The sequence below is a fragment of the Xenopus laevis genome, chromosome 9_10L (genome assembly GCF_017654675.1).
Source record: "Xenopus laevis strain J_2021 chromosome 9_10L, Xenopus_laevis_v10.1, whole genome shotgun sequence".
Classification (NCBI taxonomy): Eukaryota; Metazoa; Chordata; class Amphibia; order Anura; family Pipidae; genus Xenopus; species Xenopus laevis.
In genome coordinates, this window is record NC_054387.1 from 111617398 (window position 1) to 111638176 (window position 20779).

Here is a 20779-nt window from a genome sequence, read left to right on the forward strand (position 1 = left end):
GGCCGAATCCTTCTGCCTGGCCAAACCAAATCCGAATTGGTCACAAAACAAGGAAGTAAAAAATGTTTTCCCCTTCTCACCACTAATTATAATAAGGATTTTGGCCGAATCCAAAAGAGCAGATTCGGTGCATCCCTAAAAAAAACCAAAAACAACTAATGTGATCCTAGATCAAACCCTGCAAGGTATTAACCTCTTTTAACCTTAACAATAATCATAGAGTTTAAACATTGCTTTTTATTTATACCCATTTGCTCTAAATATCTCCTTTTTAATCAAATGCAGACAAAGACCTACATAAAATGCTAAGAATACGTGACAAGTAACCAAATGGAAAAAAAAAAAAAAGCTCAGACAAAAATAATTTAAGAATGTTCATCTGACTGATAATAAATTAGTCATAACAAGTAACACACAATACAGAACAAATGTATTTACATCGTTTTTGACCTAGTAGTGACGTCTCCTGTACCATACTTTGTTTCATAGTCTTGTAGCTGTGCTTGAAGTTAGCGCTGGTTAAATTGCTGTGTAGTCGGCAGAGCTGTCTTTAGGGGGTCCAAATAGAAGGGGGGCTGCCAGATTATCAGTCGTAGGAGGGAAGTCATAATAGGGCAAGATAGTAACAGCATCTCCATATATATCTGTGGTCTTTTAGCGTTAAGTTTAAGTCCCGGCACCCACTGTCAGAGAAGGGTGCAGAGCTTAGCTCAACAGATGAAAAGCCACAGGGTGAACAGTATTATTTTTATATACATAATGGGCCGGCATCAAGTCCATTTTGACTACTAAAGACAGCCCTGGTGGTGAAGTCCGTAACAACAGTGGTTGTGGGTGTCTGTGGGGTGGGAGTGAAGCTTTTCCCAACTCCGTTCGGATATCAAATATCCTACAAGGAAGTTCAGCTGAAAGCAAAATTGACCCTATTGTTTTTATTTTTTGTTACTCACAGAAATGGGAAGGGTAGATTAGACGTTGAGGCCTGCTAACAGCGGGCGAGGTAAACTGAAGACTTCACTAACAGGCCTTTGGGGGGAGAAAATGGCTTTTTCTTCTAGCGAGTTCCAGTTTGCACGCCACAGTGATTTCTCAAGCAAAAGCAATTAGCGTTCTCTTCCAGGAGCTGCTGCTTGTATATACACTTTATACTGCGTCAGCAAAAAATATATATATATTTATATAAATATAAATGAATAATCCATCCCTCCCCAAGACATTAGTGTTTGACTCTCTTGTTTTTCTTTTTGAAGTTCCTCCTACAGAGATACAAGTGAAGGAAAAAGCACAATATTTTCTCGTCATATTTACGGATTGGAACATTCCCTTTCAATGCGAAAAGCACCTTTTTTTTTTTTAAAGAACTTTTTAAAATGCCTCTCATTTCAATACCAACGGGAACATTGATAAATGGAAGCATACGGTGTTTCGGTGGCCACTTCTCTGAACGGGGGGAGCACAAAGCACATTAAGCTGAAGGGAGCAGGAACACAAACCGAAATGGGGTAACCGAGTTTTGAGCCATCAGGCACCACAGTGTTGCACAGGTTTGATCTCTTAGCTCATTGGTGCAGTGAAACCTAATCCGGTGCACTGACTTATCCCTCAGTCTCCAGATCTCTATTCCTCTTGTAAGTGAGGCCAGCCTCACTTGGCCTGGAAATGCCGCTAGGTCGTATGCAAAGTTCATAAATACTTTTCTTTCTTCCTCTTCAATTCCCATAATCCGACGATAAAAACGGGAACTGGATACAGTAATAAAGGTCAGTTTGCTTGTCAGTGTAAAGCATTCTTCACAAGTCCTGTCACAGTGCAGACCTGACTGCATGTTTATGCTCAGGAGATAAGTCAATGAGAATTGTATTTGGTTATGGAAAGAAAGGCTCTCCTTTTGAATCCAAAGTGCATAGCGAGAACGTCAAAATGTCGGTGGTCTTCTGGGTTCTCGTGTCCCTTTCAGGAATTTTCTTGCGAAGTCAATGTCCTCTGATAAACCCACCAATCCTGCCCACCCAAAAAATGAAATGATCCATTCCGATTAAAAAAAAAAAAGAAATAAAAGTGAATTCCCTTAAATCAACCAGGTAAACATACTTTGCCCGCAAATAATAGTCCTACTATTGTAAAGAAAATGGATAAAACAAAAAGTACATAAGATGATCCGACTACTGTGTTGTTGGGTAATTTGTAGGGTTGGCCTCCAACTTCGTTGATGTAAAATCCTATTGGGAATATTAATGCTGCCATACAGAAGAGGATCACTGTAGAGAAAGAAAAAGAAAATTGTGGTATAAAAGTGTTATATAATAGAATTTAAGTTGGGCACACGCTATAATATCTTCTCATTTGATAATGTCACCAAACAAGCAGAACTTTACCCAATTTGTCCACCAGCATACTGGGACAAACCGGGATGATCCAATTAAGGCAAACAACCAGAGCAGAATGAGGGCCAAGGGAGACCAGTAGAGAAAGAAATGTATCAATGTACAGATGCAATCCTCCCCCAATTAAATTTTCTAACCTGCTGGATATAAATGTACCCAATCTTTGGCGATATTTGGGAATGTTTCATACATGGGCTAATAAGCTGCTGACTGGACCAAAACGGCAGATATCATTAGTCTGTGTATAGTCTAAGGGGACAAGTTAATAATCTAATTTTTTTTTCCCCAAAAAATCTCGAAATAATTGTGGTTCTCCTATTTTTTTTTTTTTAAAGCTCTACAAATTCAGGATTTATTAAATGTAAAGACCACTAAAAACTCTAATTCGTCAGGTAGTTATCAAGGTCCTATAGGAGCTGCGCTGATCCCATTGTACTGTTTTTATAGGTTTTTGGATTGTTTTTTCTGATTGTTCGGTGCTTTTTTCATTCATGCCTTTCACATTTGGATTTTTTTTTTTTTAAATCAATATCATGATATTTGTGGTTCTCCAGAAAGTGAGTTTAGCCATGGTTTTAAAAACCACTAAAATGAGACGGTTCACAAATAGGCCTCCGTGTGTCAGGGTAAATCAAAGGTGCAGTTTTCAAACAGAACAAATCACTTAAAGTAGCTAAAGAGCTATATGAAACTTTGTAATAAAAGTCACATTGTTATATGAAGAGGGGAATCCAAAAAAATAGAACGCTCCTCTAATTTTACCCATGGGTTGGGTGATTCTATTCCTGCTTTAAGCCCCACCAATACAACCATCTTAACGCATGTATGGAGCCATAATTAAAAAAAACAAAACAAAAAACACCAAAACATTAAACTTTATTCCACGTGCAACCCACAATGCTTCCGAGGCTGCTCTGGCCTGGAACTATACTCCACATTTGGTGGAACTGCAAGATTGTATCTAAATTTTGGGACGCAGTCACTAATCTCCTTTCCAGATTCTTTCATACTAAATTCCCGAAAGACCCCCTGGTAATGTTACTGGGGAAAAAAACCCTAAAAATATACCAACTTGGTTCATAAGCGGAGCCAACACATACTGATGGCTGCCAGACTTATCATAGCAGGCACTACCATTGGAACCCCTAAAGATAATTGGTACAGGTATGGGAACCGTTATCCAGAATGCTCGGGACCTGGGGTTTTCCGGATAACGGATTTTTCTGTAATCTATATCTTCATACCTTAAGTCTACTAGAAAATTCTGTAAACAATAACCCAATAAACTGGTTTTGCTTTCAGTAAGGATTAATTATATCTTAGTTGGGATCAAGTACAAGCTACTGTTTTATTATTACAGGTAAAAAGGAAATCATTAAAAAAAAAAAAAAATTTGGATTATTTGATTATAATGGAGTCTATGGAAGACGCCTTTTTCGTAATTTTGGAGTTTTCTGGATAACGGATCCCATACCTGTATAGCCACCAACGAAAAGCTTACATATACATTGAAGAACGATATGGCAGCCTATGATAAAATCTGCATAGACAAATACAAGAGGTCCTTTGCACTCAACCCATTATCAATATATTAAAGGACATTGAGACATTTTGTGCCTTAAGCTACTAAAAATGCCTTACCCTTTAAACATGATAAAATCTGGCTCCCTTGATTAGCCCATGAAAAATGACACTCCGCTTTATCTGACCCTACAATCGTGACAATGGGACATACTCAGCAAAAAGCCAGTAACCCAAATATTCTAAGACCAACATAGAAGCATTAATAATAATACCCCACCGCTAAAAATGGGCGCATTTTTTTGCCTCGTTTCGCCGAAAAAATGACGCCCATAGATTTGTATGGCGGTGTGCGTCAAAAAAAAAAAATAAAAAAAAAAAAAAAAAAAGACACGCGTCAAAACAATTTCACCGCGTGACAAAATCTTTTTGACGTCCATAGACTTTAATGGGCGTCTGCGACATTTCGGCGGCAGCAAATTTTTGGCGAAACGTGTCAAATTCGCCCATCCCTACCCACCGCCATTTAGCTAATTATATGTACTCCTTTTTTCTTTTGATTTTGATTTTCTTTTTTCTACCCTTCTCATACATTTTTGCATTACTATGTTACCATTGATGATAGGGTACCGCAGATGGCTCATTTCATGTGTAATGAAAGTTAATAAAAAAAAATTCTATAACTGAAGCAGGCAAATAACTGGCATAAATGCGCGTTTTTTTTATGTGTTATCTTGTTTTACTCTTCTCTGTAGCTATTTCCCTTCATCTCACTTTTTTTAAGAGACAAGATGAAGTGATCAATGTCTACACCAGAAACAGAAGATAGCAGTGCTGTGCGCTAATTTAAAGTACCCCAGGCCAGTGTAAAGAAGGGGAGCGCTGGCCTAGGGTCCCAGGTTAATGTTTAGTCACTGGCTGCTGCAAATACAGGCAAATACTATGCTCTGACGAAGCATAAAATGCTAATTTTATCCCATTTTTGTGAATGAAACCAATTTAAAAAGAAGTCAGGTCAATTAAAGGAAAACTATACCCCCAAAATGAACACTTAAGGAACAGATAGTTCATATCATATTAAGTGGCATATTAAAGAATCTTACTGGAATATATATTTATGTAAATATTTCCCTTTTACATCTCTTGCCTTGAACCACCATTTCGTGACTCTATCTGTGCTGCCTCAGAGATCACCTGACCAGAAATACTACAACACTAACTGTAACAGGAAGAAGTGTGGAAGCAAAAGACAGAACTCTGGCTGTTAATTGGCTCATGTGACCTAACATACAGTACAGTGAATCGTATGATCCCAGGGGGCGGCCCTTATTTTTTAAAATGGCAATTTTCTATTTAGGATTACCCAATGGCACATACTACTAGAAAAGTATATTATTATGAAAATGGTTTATTTACATGAAGCAGGGTTTTACATATGAGCTGTTTTATGTAATATCTTTTTATAGAGACCTACATTGTTTGGGGGGTATAGTTTTCCTTTAAGTACATATTTTCAGATTGGAAATGTGCACTATAAACAAAAAAATATGTCATAACATTGAGTTTATGGAAACTACTGTATACTTGCATTCCTGCAACGGATGTCTCTAGACAAGCTATAAGCAACTAGATCATGAATCCTGCTGTACAACAGGAGGGATACGGGCAGTTTCCTTTTTATTTCTTGAGCAGAATGTAACCAAGAGCTTCAGGAGCTTTCTGATATATACTCTGTACAATTGACATCCACTTACTGCCGGTAAACGCTATCCAGCGGGCATATTTTGTAGCTTCTCTTCTCCAATGGGAGGCCACTAGCAAGCCACAAGTAACAGTCAATGATATGATTCCCATGATGATAAAAAACAGAGTGGTTACCCACTCAGGTGGGAGCCTTGGGGGAATACAGGTTCTGTCACGTCCATGAATAGTCTGACATTGTCTGACGAGGCCGACTGTGAGAGCTCCTGAAAGACAGAAAACAGAGTAACATAAATGATTCAGAATTATCCATTTCTTAATTCTCAACTAATAAAGGAGCAACCGCGCAGTAGTACTGCTACTACAGCTGGTTGATTGCAGTTTGTAGTTAATATCCTGCTCCTTATAAAGACCTGTTATATTCAGAGAAACTTGTTTTCAACCACTTAATCCTATTGGGCTCCAAAGTAACCAGAATTTAAAATGTTACCATATTCCTCATACAGCATACACCAATTTCATTCTTCACTTGCTTTCCCACCAAACTGTGATGGTCAGCAGGCATCCACTCTTTACTATAATCCAAAGCTGTAAATCAAATGTGACTTTTACAATCACTTTACCCCCAGCTGCACATTCTTAACCAGCATCCATGAAATCAGAATCTGTTTAATAATTAAAATTCCTTGTGGAGTGGAACAGCATGGAGCTCAGCCAAGGACTTATAAATTAGTGTCTATATGCTTTACAGATACAAACACTACTAACACACATGCCCTGGGCCAAAAAAAACAAAACAAAAAACACACACACATAATATATATAAAAAAGCTTAATGGGGTTTGATTTATACAGCACTCATTATAAAAAAAAGATCCACCTCATAATGAATACCATACAAAAGTCAAACCGAGTCAGAATATTCGTGATTTTTCCTTTTAGAAAGTATATGTAAAAACATTTTATGTATAGATTAGGGATGCACAGAGTCAACTAATTTTAAGATTCAGCCGAATTCCAAATCCTTTGTGAAAGATTTGGCCAAATACTGAACCGAAGCCTAATTTGCACATGTCAATTAGGGAAACAAGGAGGAAAGCTGCTCGTGGTTAAATCATTTTTTGCCTTCCTTGTTTGTGTAATGAAAAGTGTGATTTTTTGGTTTCGGTTTGGCCAAATCCTGGCGAAAAAGGCTGAATGTAGTCCTGGATTTGGTGCACCCCTAGTATAAGTACATAACAGGTCACCGGCTCCACTGGAAGAAGGTAAAGCAAATAAAAATGGCCTGTATTTTGCCCTGCTAATTCTGCGTTATGCCACGTTAGCAGAACCAACACCTGCAAACATAGGATTTACATCTAGAAACAAATGGTTAGCAATTTCCTGGTCCACAAATGTCACTAATTCAACACTTCTCAACAAGCGACCAGTGTGAGATTGAGATGGTTGCGCCCAGGGGGAGACAGGCAAGTCTAATAGTGATGTGTGGGTTGGTTTTTACCCGACTCGCACCCAACCGACTTCCGGGTTCCTTTTATTGACCCGCGCCGATGATGATGTCACAAAAGGGGCGGATCGAGATGGCACGCAGCTATAAAACCGGAATCCGGAAGTCAGAAGCTGTCAGTGTAAGGTGGCGGGTGGGGAGAGTAGGAAGAAGAGCTCGACCTGGATCCGCCCGCCACCCGTAAATGGGGGTGCGAGGTTGACCTGAACCCGACCCACCCGCGGGTATCGGGCCGGCCCGCACATCACTACAGTCTAACCCACATCTGTCCCAGATCAGAACGTTTCAGCCTGAAACCACCTGACTCAAGTTAATCCACAAGTCCGGCAGGTTTCAGGCCAGCATGCAACACTACAGCAGCAGTAACAGTAGCAGTCTAAAAATGCCAATATCTCACAAACCACTTAAACAGATAATGAATTTACAGTAAATTGCAAAAGTGCTCAGAGAAGCATCCTAAGCAAGCTTGTATCAATTACATTTTTGGGTTCAGGCATCTGCATCCTTTAAAAAAAGTCAGCTACGAGCTTGAGTGCATGTTATCAATGAAATGTCTTTTTGAATTAACCAACACAAGTTTGGACTTGCTATAATTTGATTAGTAATGTCCGTCAGACATTTAGGATTAATGAATGCGCATAAGCTCCACCCCCCCACACCCATAGCAATTTATTAGCCTTCAGACACTAGCTTAAAGAGGCAGTATACTTTTGCACATTGGTATAAGTCCTAGACTTGTCTTTATTAAAACAACAGGCAAAAAGGTTGTCCAATACAAGCCCTAGTCATTGAAGGAATGTGAAAAAATGGGGGTATAACGTCCCTTAATAAAGTATTTTGACTTATGATTCTAGATTCAGGGATATTATTTGGAAAAAATATAAACAGCCTTTCCGTAATTCTGAGTTTTCAGGATAACAGGTTTCCAGATAATGGATCCCATACCTGTATTAGCAAACAAAAATATACTTTTATAGATTTTGGAAGTACCAAAACTGAACTAAAAAGGTAGCATTTTTATTTTACGGTGATCCAGAATACAGATGGCCTGTCTGGAGAAGAAAAATAAGGTCTGCATGCCAAAAGCAGCAGTTTTACTTCATTCACTGGGACTAACCCAAGTATATAACGGTTTTATAAAGATTTCATAAACTCTCTAAACAAAGCCTTTGACAAGATACAAATAAATGCTGCTGGTCCGCGTTATAGACAAAAGCGCAGTTCACATCTGACCGCATTCTTTTCTGTGCCCATGACGTTAGCATAGAGATATTTATAAGGCTGTGCATTTTCGAAGAGCATCAAAGCGCAGCTAAGTGCTCGGGGCAAGTTAAAAGGTTACATATGCTTTAATTCAGATGTCTTGCTGTGTGTCACTACTTCCCGGATTAAGCTCAAAACAAGTCTGGACTTGCCGAAATTTGATTAGTGACCATCTCCAATGACCAGAAGGAATAATGCAGAAAGCCCTTCAACATGTTCCCTTCATGGTTCAGAATTTTAAAGGAATTGTTTATTGTAAGAATAAAAACTGGGTAAATAGATAGGCTGCACAAAATAAAAAACAGTTAATTAGGCAAAAATGTAATCTATAAAAGCTGGAGTGACTGGATGTCCAACATAATAGTCAGAACACTACTTCATGGGAAATACACATACAACTTGGATTATTTGGATGAAATGGAGTCTATGGCAGACGGCCTTTCTGTAATTTGGAGCTTTCTGAATAACGGGTTTCTGAGCACAGTTTTCAAGCTAATAGACGTTTTTGACAAAATTAATATAAAAACTATTTATTCTATTTTACATGGTTTGATGCATTGTGAAAATGTATGCTATATGTCCCCTTTAAAGTTGCACAGTCTTAAGCAGAAACCTGCGCAGTTAACATGGCCTTTAGTCACCCATGTATCTCTGGTGTTAAAATCACCTAAATCGAATGGCACTAAGATCAACATTTTGACCGTGTCTAACAAAAAAAGACCCAAATTGTGAAAAAAAAATCAGAAAAAGAAGTGCCTGTCCCCAACTCATGTGCAATAGTGCTAAGCCTTAGTAGCACCCACCCATCACTACATTGTGGAATCGTACAAAATAAATACATTTGGCTATATAGGAAAAGCAATATAACAAACGGCTACAGCCCCTTTAATTAAAATAGATAAACATGTAAAAGAAGCCTTAGCTGACCCTAAGTGACCAACATTTTCCAGTTTAAAGGCTCCACTCTGAATACAAAGCGCTTATTTTATGTGTAACAGATGTTCCGAAAGCTTTAAAGATGTTCATCTGGGCAGCAGTCTTTCAGGCAGATATTCCCAGGAGGAAAGCAGCAGTAGCTTTCAAGTCTTGCTTTTCACATTCTACTACAGCAATAGGATAATGATCGGATCATAACGAGGAGAAAACTGGTGGTCGGATCGAGGAACGAACCAACGCAGTTCCTTGATCAGAAAGGATATTTAAGCCCAGATGATCGACTTCTGGTTGACTTTTGGACAGATATCAGGGAAGCCTGTCAGAGGGCCCGATACACCAATATGGCCAAATAAGCTGCTGACTTAAATCGGTCGCCATTTTATATCTTCCCGTGTACAGGGAGGGGCCTTTAGTGACATGTGGAAGTTGCAGCCACAGGACATTATGGCTTTCATCTAGCAGGAGATACAACAATGTTTTATTGACTTCAATAGCCAATTGTTCAGAGTCAAAGAGCAAAAGAAGAAAGGAGAGACATGAGGATCCAGCTGCAATATTCACATATAGGTATCGGATCCGCCATCCGGAAAACCATTGTCCAGAAAGCTCCAAATTACAGGAAGAACATCTCCCATAGACTTCATTTTATCCAAATAATCCAATTTAAAAAATAAATAAAATTCCTGTAATAATAAAACCATACCTTGCACTTGATCCCAACTGAGATGAATCCTTATTGGAGGCAAAATAATCCTATTGGGTTTAATCAAAGTTCAGTAGACTTAATATTGAGTATAGCACGGAGACCCAAATTATGGAAAGACCCATTATCTGGAAAACCCCACGTCCCGAGCATTCTGGATAACAGGTCCCATATCTGTATTAGCATACTTGTTTTTCCAGACTATCTACATACATTTCATCCTGCACAGCCAGTTTATGACAATGGTGACATATCTAGCATATGTATTATAATGATTCATCATATCACACCAGTTCAGCTATTGATATATTTTGTGGATTCATCTATTGCAACTATGGGAGTTCCTTAAGGCCCAGTCCACTGACCCTCTCCTGTTTTCTATTTATAATGATTTCTCTGGTAAATCAATACATTTCTTTGGCTACATCATCAACAACATGCTGATAACACACAAATTCTCCTTCCCCCATTGATTATATTCTGCTTTTCATACTGCTCCTTAAAGGGATTCGGTCATGATTATGTTTTAGTTGTAATATTGGTGTGTAGGCAGCCATCTCAGGTGATTGTGTCTGACCATGTGCTTTCAGAATGAGCCAGCACTTCCTGATGGAACTGCTTTCAGATAAGCCGTTTCTCATACTCAAAGTGACTGAATGAGTCGCAGTGGGACTTGGATTTTTACTACTGAGCACTATTCTCATATCTACCAGGGAGCTGTTATCTTGTGTCAGGGAGCTATTATCTGGTCACCTTCCCATTGTTCTGTTGATAAGCTGCTAGGGGGAAAGGGAGGGGGTGGTAGAGCTCCAACTTGTAGTGCAGCAGTAAAGAGAGACTGAAGTTAATCAGAGCACAAGTCACATGACAGGGGGCATCTGGGAAACTAATTATGTAGCCCCATGTTAGATCTCAAAAAAAAAAAAAAAAAAAATATGCTTGCTCTTTTGAAAAATATATTTTAGTGCAGAATTCTCCTGAGCACTATTAAAGGAAAACTATATACCCAACATGAATACTTAAGCAACAGATCTTACCAAACTGGAATATATATTTATTTAAGTAAATATTGCCCTTTTTTTTTTTTTTTTTTAAATGGCAACTTTCTATTTATGATTATCCAATATACTAGTAGAAAAGTATATTATTATGAAAATGGTTTATTTACATGAAACAGGGTTTTACACATGAGCTGTTTTATGCAGTATCGTTTTAGAGAGACCTATATTGTTTGGGGGTATAGTTTTCCTTTAAAGCTGGCCATAGACACGAAGATACCATCATAGGAAATGGCGGTTTGTATGATTTTCGTACCTGTGTGGATTGTCCAGGCAGTCTTCGTACCATAGCGATAGGTCTTTCAGACAGATTCAAAGTTTTATATCAGCCAAGAATAAGATCTCTGCATGTATTGTAGCAATGGGACTATTTGTCGGACATAACTTTCATACAATTGCGGTGAGGCAAATAATGGCCCGTGTGATTTGTTCTCTTTACTACTTTATATTAATCTGAATAGTTAGTTGCAGGTTGGAAGATTGGCAAGGATGATCGTTTGTCCGACATAGGCCAATAATCGGCACGTCTATGGGCAGCTTGTTTATATAAACTATAATAATGTTTCTGAAGCCTCACATCGGTTTTTACCAGTGCATTATATTTAAATGACTTTAATGTTTTGGCGTTACTGTTCTTTTAAGAGGAGTAGGAAACAAAGATTCCACTTTCAGTATTCTCCCAAACTGTGGGGTCTGAAAGACCAAGTCTAAAAACCAATGGGACCGAATCCTTATTTGTTACCACATGCACTTCGGTATACTTCAGGTAACTGCTATGATGCGGTTTATTTTTATCTGTATCATTGTTACAAGCAAAAGGGAGCCTGAACAAATGGTGGGCCATACTTGCTATATGGATGAGAGCACTTTTTGAAGCAATAAAGAGGACTCATAAAATGTAATTATGCATTAAAAGTGCTCCCCGAGCACTTCTGCAATTCACTAATTTCTTGACAAAGTTTTCTTCAAGAACAACAGCTTTTATAATAATCTTTAAACGTTTATTCTATTCTCGACAACTCTAGCAATAAACAGAAAGGATAGTAAACCAGGTATTCATTTTCTATGCACAAGTCTCCTGCAAAGGGTGCCCTCTATACTGCTGACTCCAATCCAATTTAATAGCTACTGACTCCAGGGAGGGAAGCAGATCACTGTCATTGTCAATCAAATGACCTCTCTTCTACGGGACAGTCCCGATTTGCAGATATAGAAGGGAAAGGGTATACAGACGAGTTTTGTGTCTTAAAAGGCAAGTCAACTGAAAAATAAAAATTTGCCTAATAAAAGAAAACATAATTCTAAGCAACTTTCAAATATACATTTATTTAAAAAAATATATATGTTTTTAAAGGGGTTGTTCACCTTCCAAACACTTTTTTCAGTTCAATTGTTTTCAGATTGTTCCCCAGAAATAGACTTTTTTTTTTAGAAGTCTTTATTCTTACTGTTTTTCCAAATTCGAAGTTTAAAGTTGAATGTTCCCATCTGTACTCTGTGGTGTTTCAGTCTGTCAGCTCAGTAATTCAGGTGCAGACTCTAAACGGTTACAATTTTGCAAAATTTAGTTGATACATTTCTCAGCAGCATCTCTGGAGTATTAGCAACTATTGTATCAATTCTAACAGCTGCCTGTAATGAAACCCAGAGATTCTGCTCAGCAGGGACAAAGATAAGAAATGTATCTAAAATGTATCAATTTAGAACAGGTTACAGGGTCGGCGACCCCACCTCCCAGAGCTGCTTCAGAAAGTGAAAAAAAAAATACACTTCAATATTAGAAAAACAGTAACACATAGAAAATAATTGGAAAAAGCTGTTATTTCTGGTAAAATACTGGCCAGGTGGCAACCCTACATGCAAAACCATGAGATTTGTAGGATCCTATGAAATCGAATCCCGCATAGCTAGAATTTAACGTCAGATAAGATAAAAGGCCAGATTCAATTCAGTGAGAAAAAGGTTTATCACATGAAAACACAAGGACAAGCTTCTATTAAATTGTATTCAACGTATCTCAATGTTTACCATGTGAAAACTAAATTGAAATCTATGGGAAAAAACTGTAACTGAATTTGGAGAAAAGTTTCTAACTGAATCTCGCCCATGAGTTTGCATGTGATTAACCATGAGATAAATATATCTCACTGAATTGAATCTGGCCCAAAGTTGGGTGGTGTAGTTTGTTCATGCATCTACATCGGACATTCAATATATTTTATATCAGACACCATCTGGTTTTATCGCTTCTGAGGAGGACAGCCGTGTTGTATCGGATGAAAACTTTCCATGTGGTTAAGCATCAGATTTTTGTCTGATCAGTCCCATTATATTTTGACCCATGCAACTACATGCAATTAATTTTAATACTAGGCCTATTAGCGCCTGGGCAGTAAAGCTGGTGATACATACAGAGATCTGCTCATTTGGTGAGGTCACCAAATGAGCGGATATCTCTCCAATATGCCCACCTTCTGATCCGATTGTGGGCCCTAGTGCCCAAGGATTCGATCACAACGAGCAGAATAGGGGCGTTTCGATTGAGGACTGCATCAATGAAACAGTGCAGACCTCGCTCCAACTGGATTTTTAAACCCACCTGATCGACATCTGGCCGACTGTTGGTCAGCATGTTGGAGGGCCCTATACACTGCCCAATAAGTGGTCAACTTAAAGGGATACTGTCATGGGAAAACATGTTTTTTTTCAAAACACATCAGTTACTAGTGTTACTCCAGCAGAATTCTGCACTGAAATTCATTTTTCAAAAGAGCAAACAGATTTTTTTTATATTCAATTTTGAAATCTGACATGGGGCTAGACATTTTGTCAATTTCCCAGTTGCTCCCAGTCATGTGACTTGTGCTCTGTTAAACTTTAGTCACTCTTTACTGCAGGTTGGAATGATATCACCCCCCCCCCCAGCAGCCTAACAACAGAACAATGGGAAGGTGACCAGATAGCAGCTCCCTAACACAAGATAACTGTTCCCTGGTAGAACAGCACTCACTAGTAAAAGCCAAGTCCCACTGAGACTGATTCGGTTACATTAAGTAGGAGACATAACAGCCTGCCAGAAAGTAGTTCCATCCTAAAGTGCAGGCACAAGTCACATGACTGGGGGCAGCTGGGAAACTGACAATATGTCTAGCCCCATGTCAGTTTTCAAAATTGAATATAAAACAATCTGCGCTTTTAAGAATTTGATTTCAGTGCAGAATTCTGCTGGAGTAGCACTATTAAATGATGTGTTTTGAAAAAAACCCATGACAGTATCCCTTTAATCTGTCGGCAGTTTATATCTGCCCGTGTAGGGGGGCCTTAACCCATAGAGAACAATCAGTAATTAGCTTATTGCAGCCAGCTGCAGGTAGAACAAAGAAAGCAGACATCTAATTGATAGCCATGTGTTATTGCCCAAGTGCAAATTAGTACAGCGTTAATGAATGACCTCCTCCACTGAACTAAAGGATTCACATGGTGAAGAAACATATGAACCCCCCCCCCAATGTACAAGCTCCATGTTTAGTTTGACCAAGCAGAAAAGTTTATTCTAAGGATAAAAATATCTTTGGTTTTAGAGGCCAACTCACAACCTCATAAATCAGCAATAGCAGGTAATATTTTTTTTTTTTAATTACTATCTTAGTTATCACATCCAGGACTAAAATACCTGCATATTGCATTTAACATTGTAAATGATACATTGGGTACAGTGAAGCCAAGGAAACAAATATAGCTGTCATTTTGATTGAGAGGAAAGTTAAACCCGATGTAGAGGAATAAAACTGCTTACATCAGTGCTTACGGCAATCCACAGTCTCGCAAGCACCACCCGGAGTTTAACGATTCTCTCTCTCTTTGGACATGCAGAGTATCAGTCTGTCTTCTTTATGTGATACATCTGTTTCCTTACAATCAGCAGTTAAACAGAACAATACAAGCTAGGAGTAAGAGATCGGGCACGTTTAGACTGGGGTACCCTTGGAGAAAGTCATTCTTTAAAACGTTTTGGCTTTTGGATTTATAAATCCTAACACAAGAAAAAAAAAGGGGGAGTTGCTGTGCTAGTTCTCCTACACTTAAAGGGTGTGATTGGAACGAAAATATACAGCATAAAAGGGGAACTACAAACCCAAACAATTAAATATAACATTTCTGAGCTTTGTTTTTCTTTTCACGCTATTTGCAGTTTTATACTCCTAATATGATAACCGAGGTGGCCCCAGCAGTTTTGTCTGGTCACCAGTCCTGACACTGCTCTGCTCTTTTCTACCGCTCATTGCCATAGAAACGAGTAGAGAAGCATTAGGAGATGCCACTTACATCATTAACAACCTTCTGGCATGTGGCCAGAACAATTCATATTAATGCTGTAAAACTAAAAGAAAAATAGTAAATATCAAAGTGGTCAGTTTTGTTTTCCAGTTTAACATGTGCTAGTTTAAAGGATACGTAACATCAATTTTTTTTTTTTAAAAAAAATTTGTTTGTATACTACAAAAAAAATAGCAAAAAAACAAACCACACCAACACATGTTAAACTTTAAAATCACAGTCTTTATTTAGAAATAAATTACCAAAACTCTGCTTGCGCTCCTCTTCAGAAAAGGCGATCGGGTAATCCATCGTGCATCGCTCTATTTCTCCTCCCTGCTTTCCTTATAGGAGATAGCCAGGGAGGAGAAATCGAGCGCCGCACAATGGATCTTCGCCTGTCGCCTTTTCTGAAGAGGAGTGCCAGCGGAGTTTTGGGAAGTTATTTCTAAATAAAGACTTTGAGATTTTAAAGTTTAATACGTGTTGGGGTTTTTTAATTCTTAGTATTCTAACAATTTTTTTTAAAACTGGTCCTTTACTGGTCCTTTAATCTTGTATAGTGCACAAAATGCATACAAAGTGGATTTTAGACAAAAAAAAAAAAAAAGGATTTTGTGACTTTTTGGGAAAATATCTATCCTGTGTATGCATTGAACAGGCAAATGCAAGTAAGAAGAATAGCATGAGTAGGGTTGCCACCTTTATGCGACTCACAATCCAGGTAGGGGTGGGGCCATGACATCACAGGGGCGGGTGAGTGACATTACGAGCGGGCCTATGACGTTGCGATCAGCTGATCAACATGCCACTCAGAGGAGATCCTGCCCGGTTTTCCATCTTTAGTATGATGTAGAGAGTGATATTCTGAGACAATTTGCAATTGGTTTTCATTTTTTATTACATGTGGTTTTAAAGTTATTTTGCTTCTTATTCAGCAAATTACCCTAGCAACCATGCACCGATTTAAATAAGAGACAGGAATATGAATAGGAGAGTGTCTGAATAGAAATAGGAGTAATAAAAAGTAGCAATCAAAATAAATGTGTAGCCTTACAGAATATCTGTTTTTAGATGGAGTCAGTGACCCCCATTTGAAAGTTGGAAATAGTGAGAAAAAAAAGAAATGAAAAAAAAACTAAATAATGAAGATCAATTGAAAAAAATTGCTTAGAATTAACTGTTCTATACCATACTATATTAATTAACGGAGAGGTAAATCACCCCTTTTAAGGTTTGCATATAAAAATGTATACATCATTATAATGAACTGGTGATTAAACAACCATTGCTGCAAAGGTAACAACGAGTTTTTAATATGTTAAACTTATTGATTTAAGCAAACATTTTTGTACATGTGGCATGAAATAATTCATAAGTCTTATTGGACTTAAAGTGGCCATACACGGGCCGATAAAAGCTGCCGACAGACTGAGTCGGCAGTTATTGGCCCGTGTATGGAGGCCCCCGACGTGCTTCCTAGATCGAGATCTGGCTGTTCGGATGGGACTAAAAATCCAGTCGGATCGCGGCCACATCTGTTCATTGATGCAGTCCCGTGATCCGACCGCCCGTGCCTGTTCGCTAGGATCCGATCATTGGGCCCTAGGGCCCACGATCGGATCAGCCCGATATTGCCCATCTCAAGGTGGGCATATCAGAGAGAGATCCTCTCGTTTGGCCAAACGAGCGGATCTCTCCATGTATGGCCACCTTTACACACAAAGAATAGCTACCAGAACAGGCATTTATGACACCTGTAACTTCCAAATGTGCATATCGGCTACCTAACTTCTTTAAAAAGTTATGGCTTCAGCCGACTTAGTGACCCACAGACCCGCATGGAAAACCTGGAGTACCACATATGCCAGACCTGCTCCAGCTATCCTCAGACAGCATACACAGCTTATTTTCAATACAGGAAAGTGATGTGCAGAAATTAATCTTGGGCAATGGGAACTGTGGAGCAGCAGAAAGCCATGGGCAAACCATTTCCTGTCTGGCAGCTCAGTAATTCAGGTGCAGATTCTAAACTGTTACAATTTTGCTACATTACTTGTTGCATTTCTCAGTAGCATCTCTGGAGTATTAGCAACTATTGTATCAATTCTAACAGCTGCCTGTAATTAACAGTTTAGAGGGGTCGGTGACCCCCCCTCCCTGAGCTTCTTAAGAAGGTAAAAAATGGATCTTCATACTTCTATGAGAAAAACGGTCACAAATAGGAAAAAAAGTAATTGGAAAAAGCCTATATTTCTGGGGAAGTGTCTGAAACCAACTGAACTGAAAAATGTGCTGGAAGGTGAACTACCCCTTTACATAAACCCAATAGGCTGGTTTTGCCTCTAATAAGGATTAATTATATCTTAGTTGGGATCAAGTACAAGGTACTGTTTTATTATTACAGAGAAGAAGGAAATCATTTTAACAAATTTAGATTATTTGGATAAAATGGCATCTATGGGAGATAGCCTTTCCATAATTTGTCGCTTTCTGGACAACATGTTTCCGGATAACGGATCCCAAACCTGTACAATTAAATCAAATATGGTGTAAATGACAATGCCTATCTAATCAGTTTTCCTTTATTTGACGCGCTCTGCTTTGCAAACAGCCTTGGAAGCCAAAACATACCATGGATACACATTTAAATTAATTTGTATTTATTAATAATTCAGTTTGTCTCAGCATTTTGCTTTGCATCAACATTTTGTTTCAGAGGGAGCTTGGCACTTGCCAAATGAATTTGATTTGAAATGTTGTGATAAAAGAAAACTGACTAATGAAACACCATGCAATATGTAATCCAAGAACACCAAACTAGCAAATTAGAATACAATACTAATTATAAGGCTCGGGCAGCTAAAACTGATAATTTCTTCTTCTGAAATTATATGCCTTATTATAGCAATTTACAGAAAGAAAGAAGAAAGTACCCCTTGGTATCCTTGTCGGTATATAAAATTAGACTGATGCTGCTTTAATGCCATTAAAAACGAAGACTTTGGACCTTGGGAATGGAATTGCAACATTAAAAATTTGTTTATAAAAAAATGTTTTGGGCGCATACTGGGTAGGGAAGGGAGAGCTTTCTGAAAAATACAGATATGGGACCTGTTAACCTGAAATCCCCAGGTCCCTAGCATTTTGTATAACTGATCTTTCTGTAATTTCGATCTCCATACCTTAAAGGAGAAAAAAACCCTGAATAAAAAAACCCTACCCGACAGTCTCATTCATAAGATTAGAAGAAAAGAGGTTCCGCCTAAATATTCGGAAGGGTTTTTTTTTACAGTGAGAGATGTGGAATTGTCTCCCTGAATCAGTGGTACAGGCTGATACATTAGATAGCTTTAAAGTGGACCTGTCACCCAGACACAAAAATCTGTATAATAAAAGTCCTTTTCAAATTAAACATGAAATCCAATTTCTATTTTTTATTTAAGCATTCATAGCTGCTGTAAGCTCATTTAAAAATGTCAGCTGTCAATCAAATATTATCTGCCCCTCCTCTATGCCCGTGGCATAGAGGCGGGGCAGACAATTACTTTCACTTTCAATTCAGCACTTCTTAGATGTCACTGCTCTTCCCACACATTCCCCCAGTTCTCTTTACCATTTAATTGTGTAACCAGGGGATGGACATCGGGTCCCCCATTCTGGTGCACAAACAAGATTCTGAGATGATACAAGACTTGTCTTAATAACAGTGTCCACAAAATGGCTGCTGCCTGCTTGTTATAATTATGAATTCCCAGACTGAAGGAAACAAGATTTAAATAATTTATATAGTGTAGTTAAAGTTCATATTCCTTGACTAATCTGATAAAATAGGATTTTGAATAATTTTTTTGGGTGACGAGTCCCCTTTAAGAAGGGGTTGGATGGTGTTTAGCAAGTGAGGCAATACAGGGCTATGGGAGATAGCTCATAGTACAAGTTGATCCAGGGACTAGTCCCATTGCCATTTTGGAGTCAGGAAGGAATTTATCCCCCTCTGAGGCAAATTGGAGAGGCTTCAGGTTGGTTTTTTTTTGCCTTCCTCTGGGTCAACTGGCAGTTAGGTAGTTAATAAAAAAAAAAAAGGTTGAACTCGATGGACATGTCTTTTTTTCAACCTTACTTACTATGTAAGATTACCATTTGCCCTGGGAGGGGTGAGCTAGGCTGGGGGGAGGAGGGAGGGGGGGGGGGGTCTATGTAGTGTAGGGTTTTTTTTTTCAAATTAAGGGTTTGTTTCTCCTTTAAGTCTGTTAGAAAATCATGTAAACGTAAAATAACCCCAATAGGCTGGTTTTGCCATCAATAAGGATTAATTATATCTTAGTTGGGATCAAGTACAAGGCACTGTTTTATTACTACAAAAAAAAGAAAACATTTTTAAAAAATTTGATTATTTGGATAAAATGGAAGATGTCCTTTCCTTAATTCAGAGTTTTCTAGATAACAGGTTTCCGTATAACTGATCCCATACCTGTAGTAACTTTCACATGAGACTTAAAGGAACTGTAACACCAAAAAAATGATTGTTTTAAAGTATTGTTTTAAAGTTATAAATATAATGTACTGGTAAAACGGATGTGTTTGCTTCAGAAACACTACTATAGTTCATATAAACAAGCTGCTGGCAGAAAATGAAAAAAGGCTATATGGCACAGGTTAAATAGTAGATAACAGATAACACCAGTATGTGCTACAGAGCTTATCTTCTATCTGCTGTGTAACCTGAGCCTTTTCTCCTTTGAATGGCTGCCCCCATTTCTACACAGCAGCTTATTTATATAAACAATAGTAGTGTTTCTGAAGCAAACAGCAGTTTTAAAAGTTCAGGACAACACTACATTATATTTTTAATACTTTAAAACACTTTCAATTTTGATATTACTGTTACATTAAGCCCTCCTTTAAAATAACAGTGTCTGTAAATGCAACATACAGCAGAATCTGCCTGGTTTTGTTTAACAGGTAATTAAACAGATGCAGATTTTGGGTGGGTGGGGAGTGAGGGAGGGCTGTTCACAACTATGAACTTTTTATGGGTTATTTATTGTAATACACAAGTTGTGGCAGAAATGGTATCACTGGGCATGGATAGACCTTATGACGTCAAAAACACTGTTTATAAAGATATCATTTACAAGATATCCATGGATCTTTGAGTATTATATCATGATTAAAGCCTTGGCTGATGGCACGGATTCTACGTATAACTTGACAAAAAGTCCAATTTTTCTTCCAGTTGATCCTTGGCTGCAGGCATTAATAAAGGGGTTGTTCACCTTGAAACAATGTAGAAAGGGACATAATTTGCAGTTGGTAATCACTTTTTTATTATTTGTGTTTTTTGAGTTATCTAGCTTTCATTCAGTAGCTCTCCACTTTGCAATTT

General features: G+C 38.2%; 1 protein-coding gene across 2 annotated transcripts in view; it reads right to left on the reverse strand.

The window, feature by feature from the left end:
* Positions 1–217: 217 nt before the first annotated feature.
* The window catches only part of mosmo.L (modulator of smoothened L homeolog), a 24780-nt gene continuing 4218 nt past the window's right edge, over positions 218–20779 (reverse strand). Inside the window, exons 2-4 of one of the 2 annotated variants that reach the window (XM_041575491.1) lie at positions 10016–10065; positions 5660–5872; positions 218–2258 (exon numbers count right to left, since the gene is read on the reverse strand). In XM_041575491.1, the coding sequence (XP_041431425.1) occupies positions 2074–2258; positions 5660–5872; positions 10016–10065 (448 nt within the window). In that variant the 3' untranslated portion in view covers positions 218–2073. 2 annotated transcript variants of the gene reach the window in all.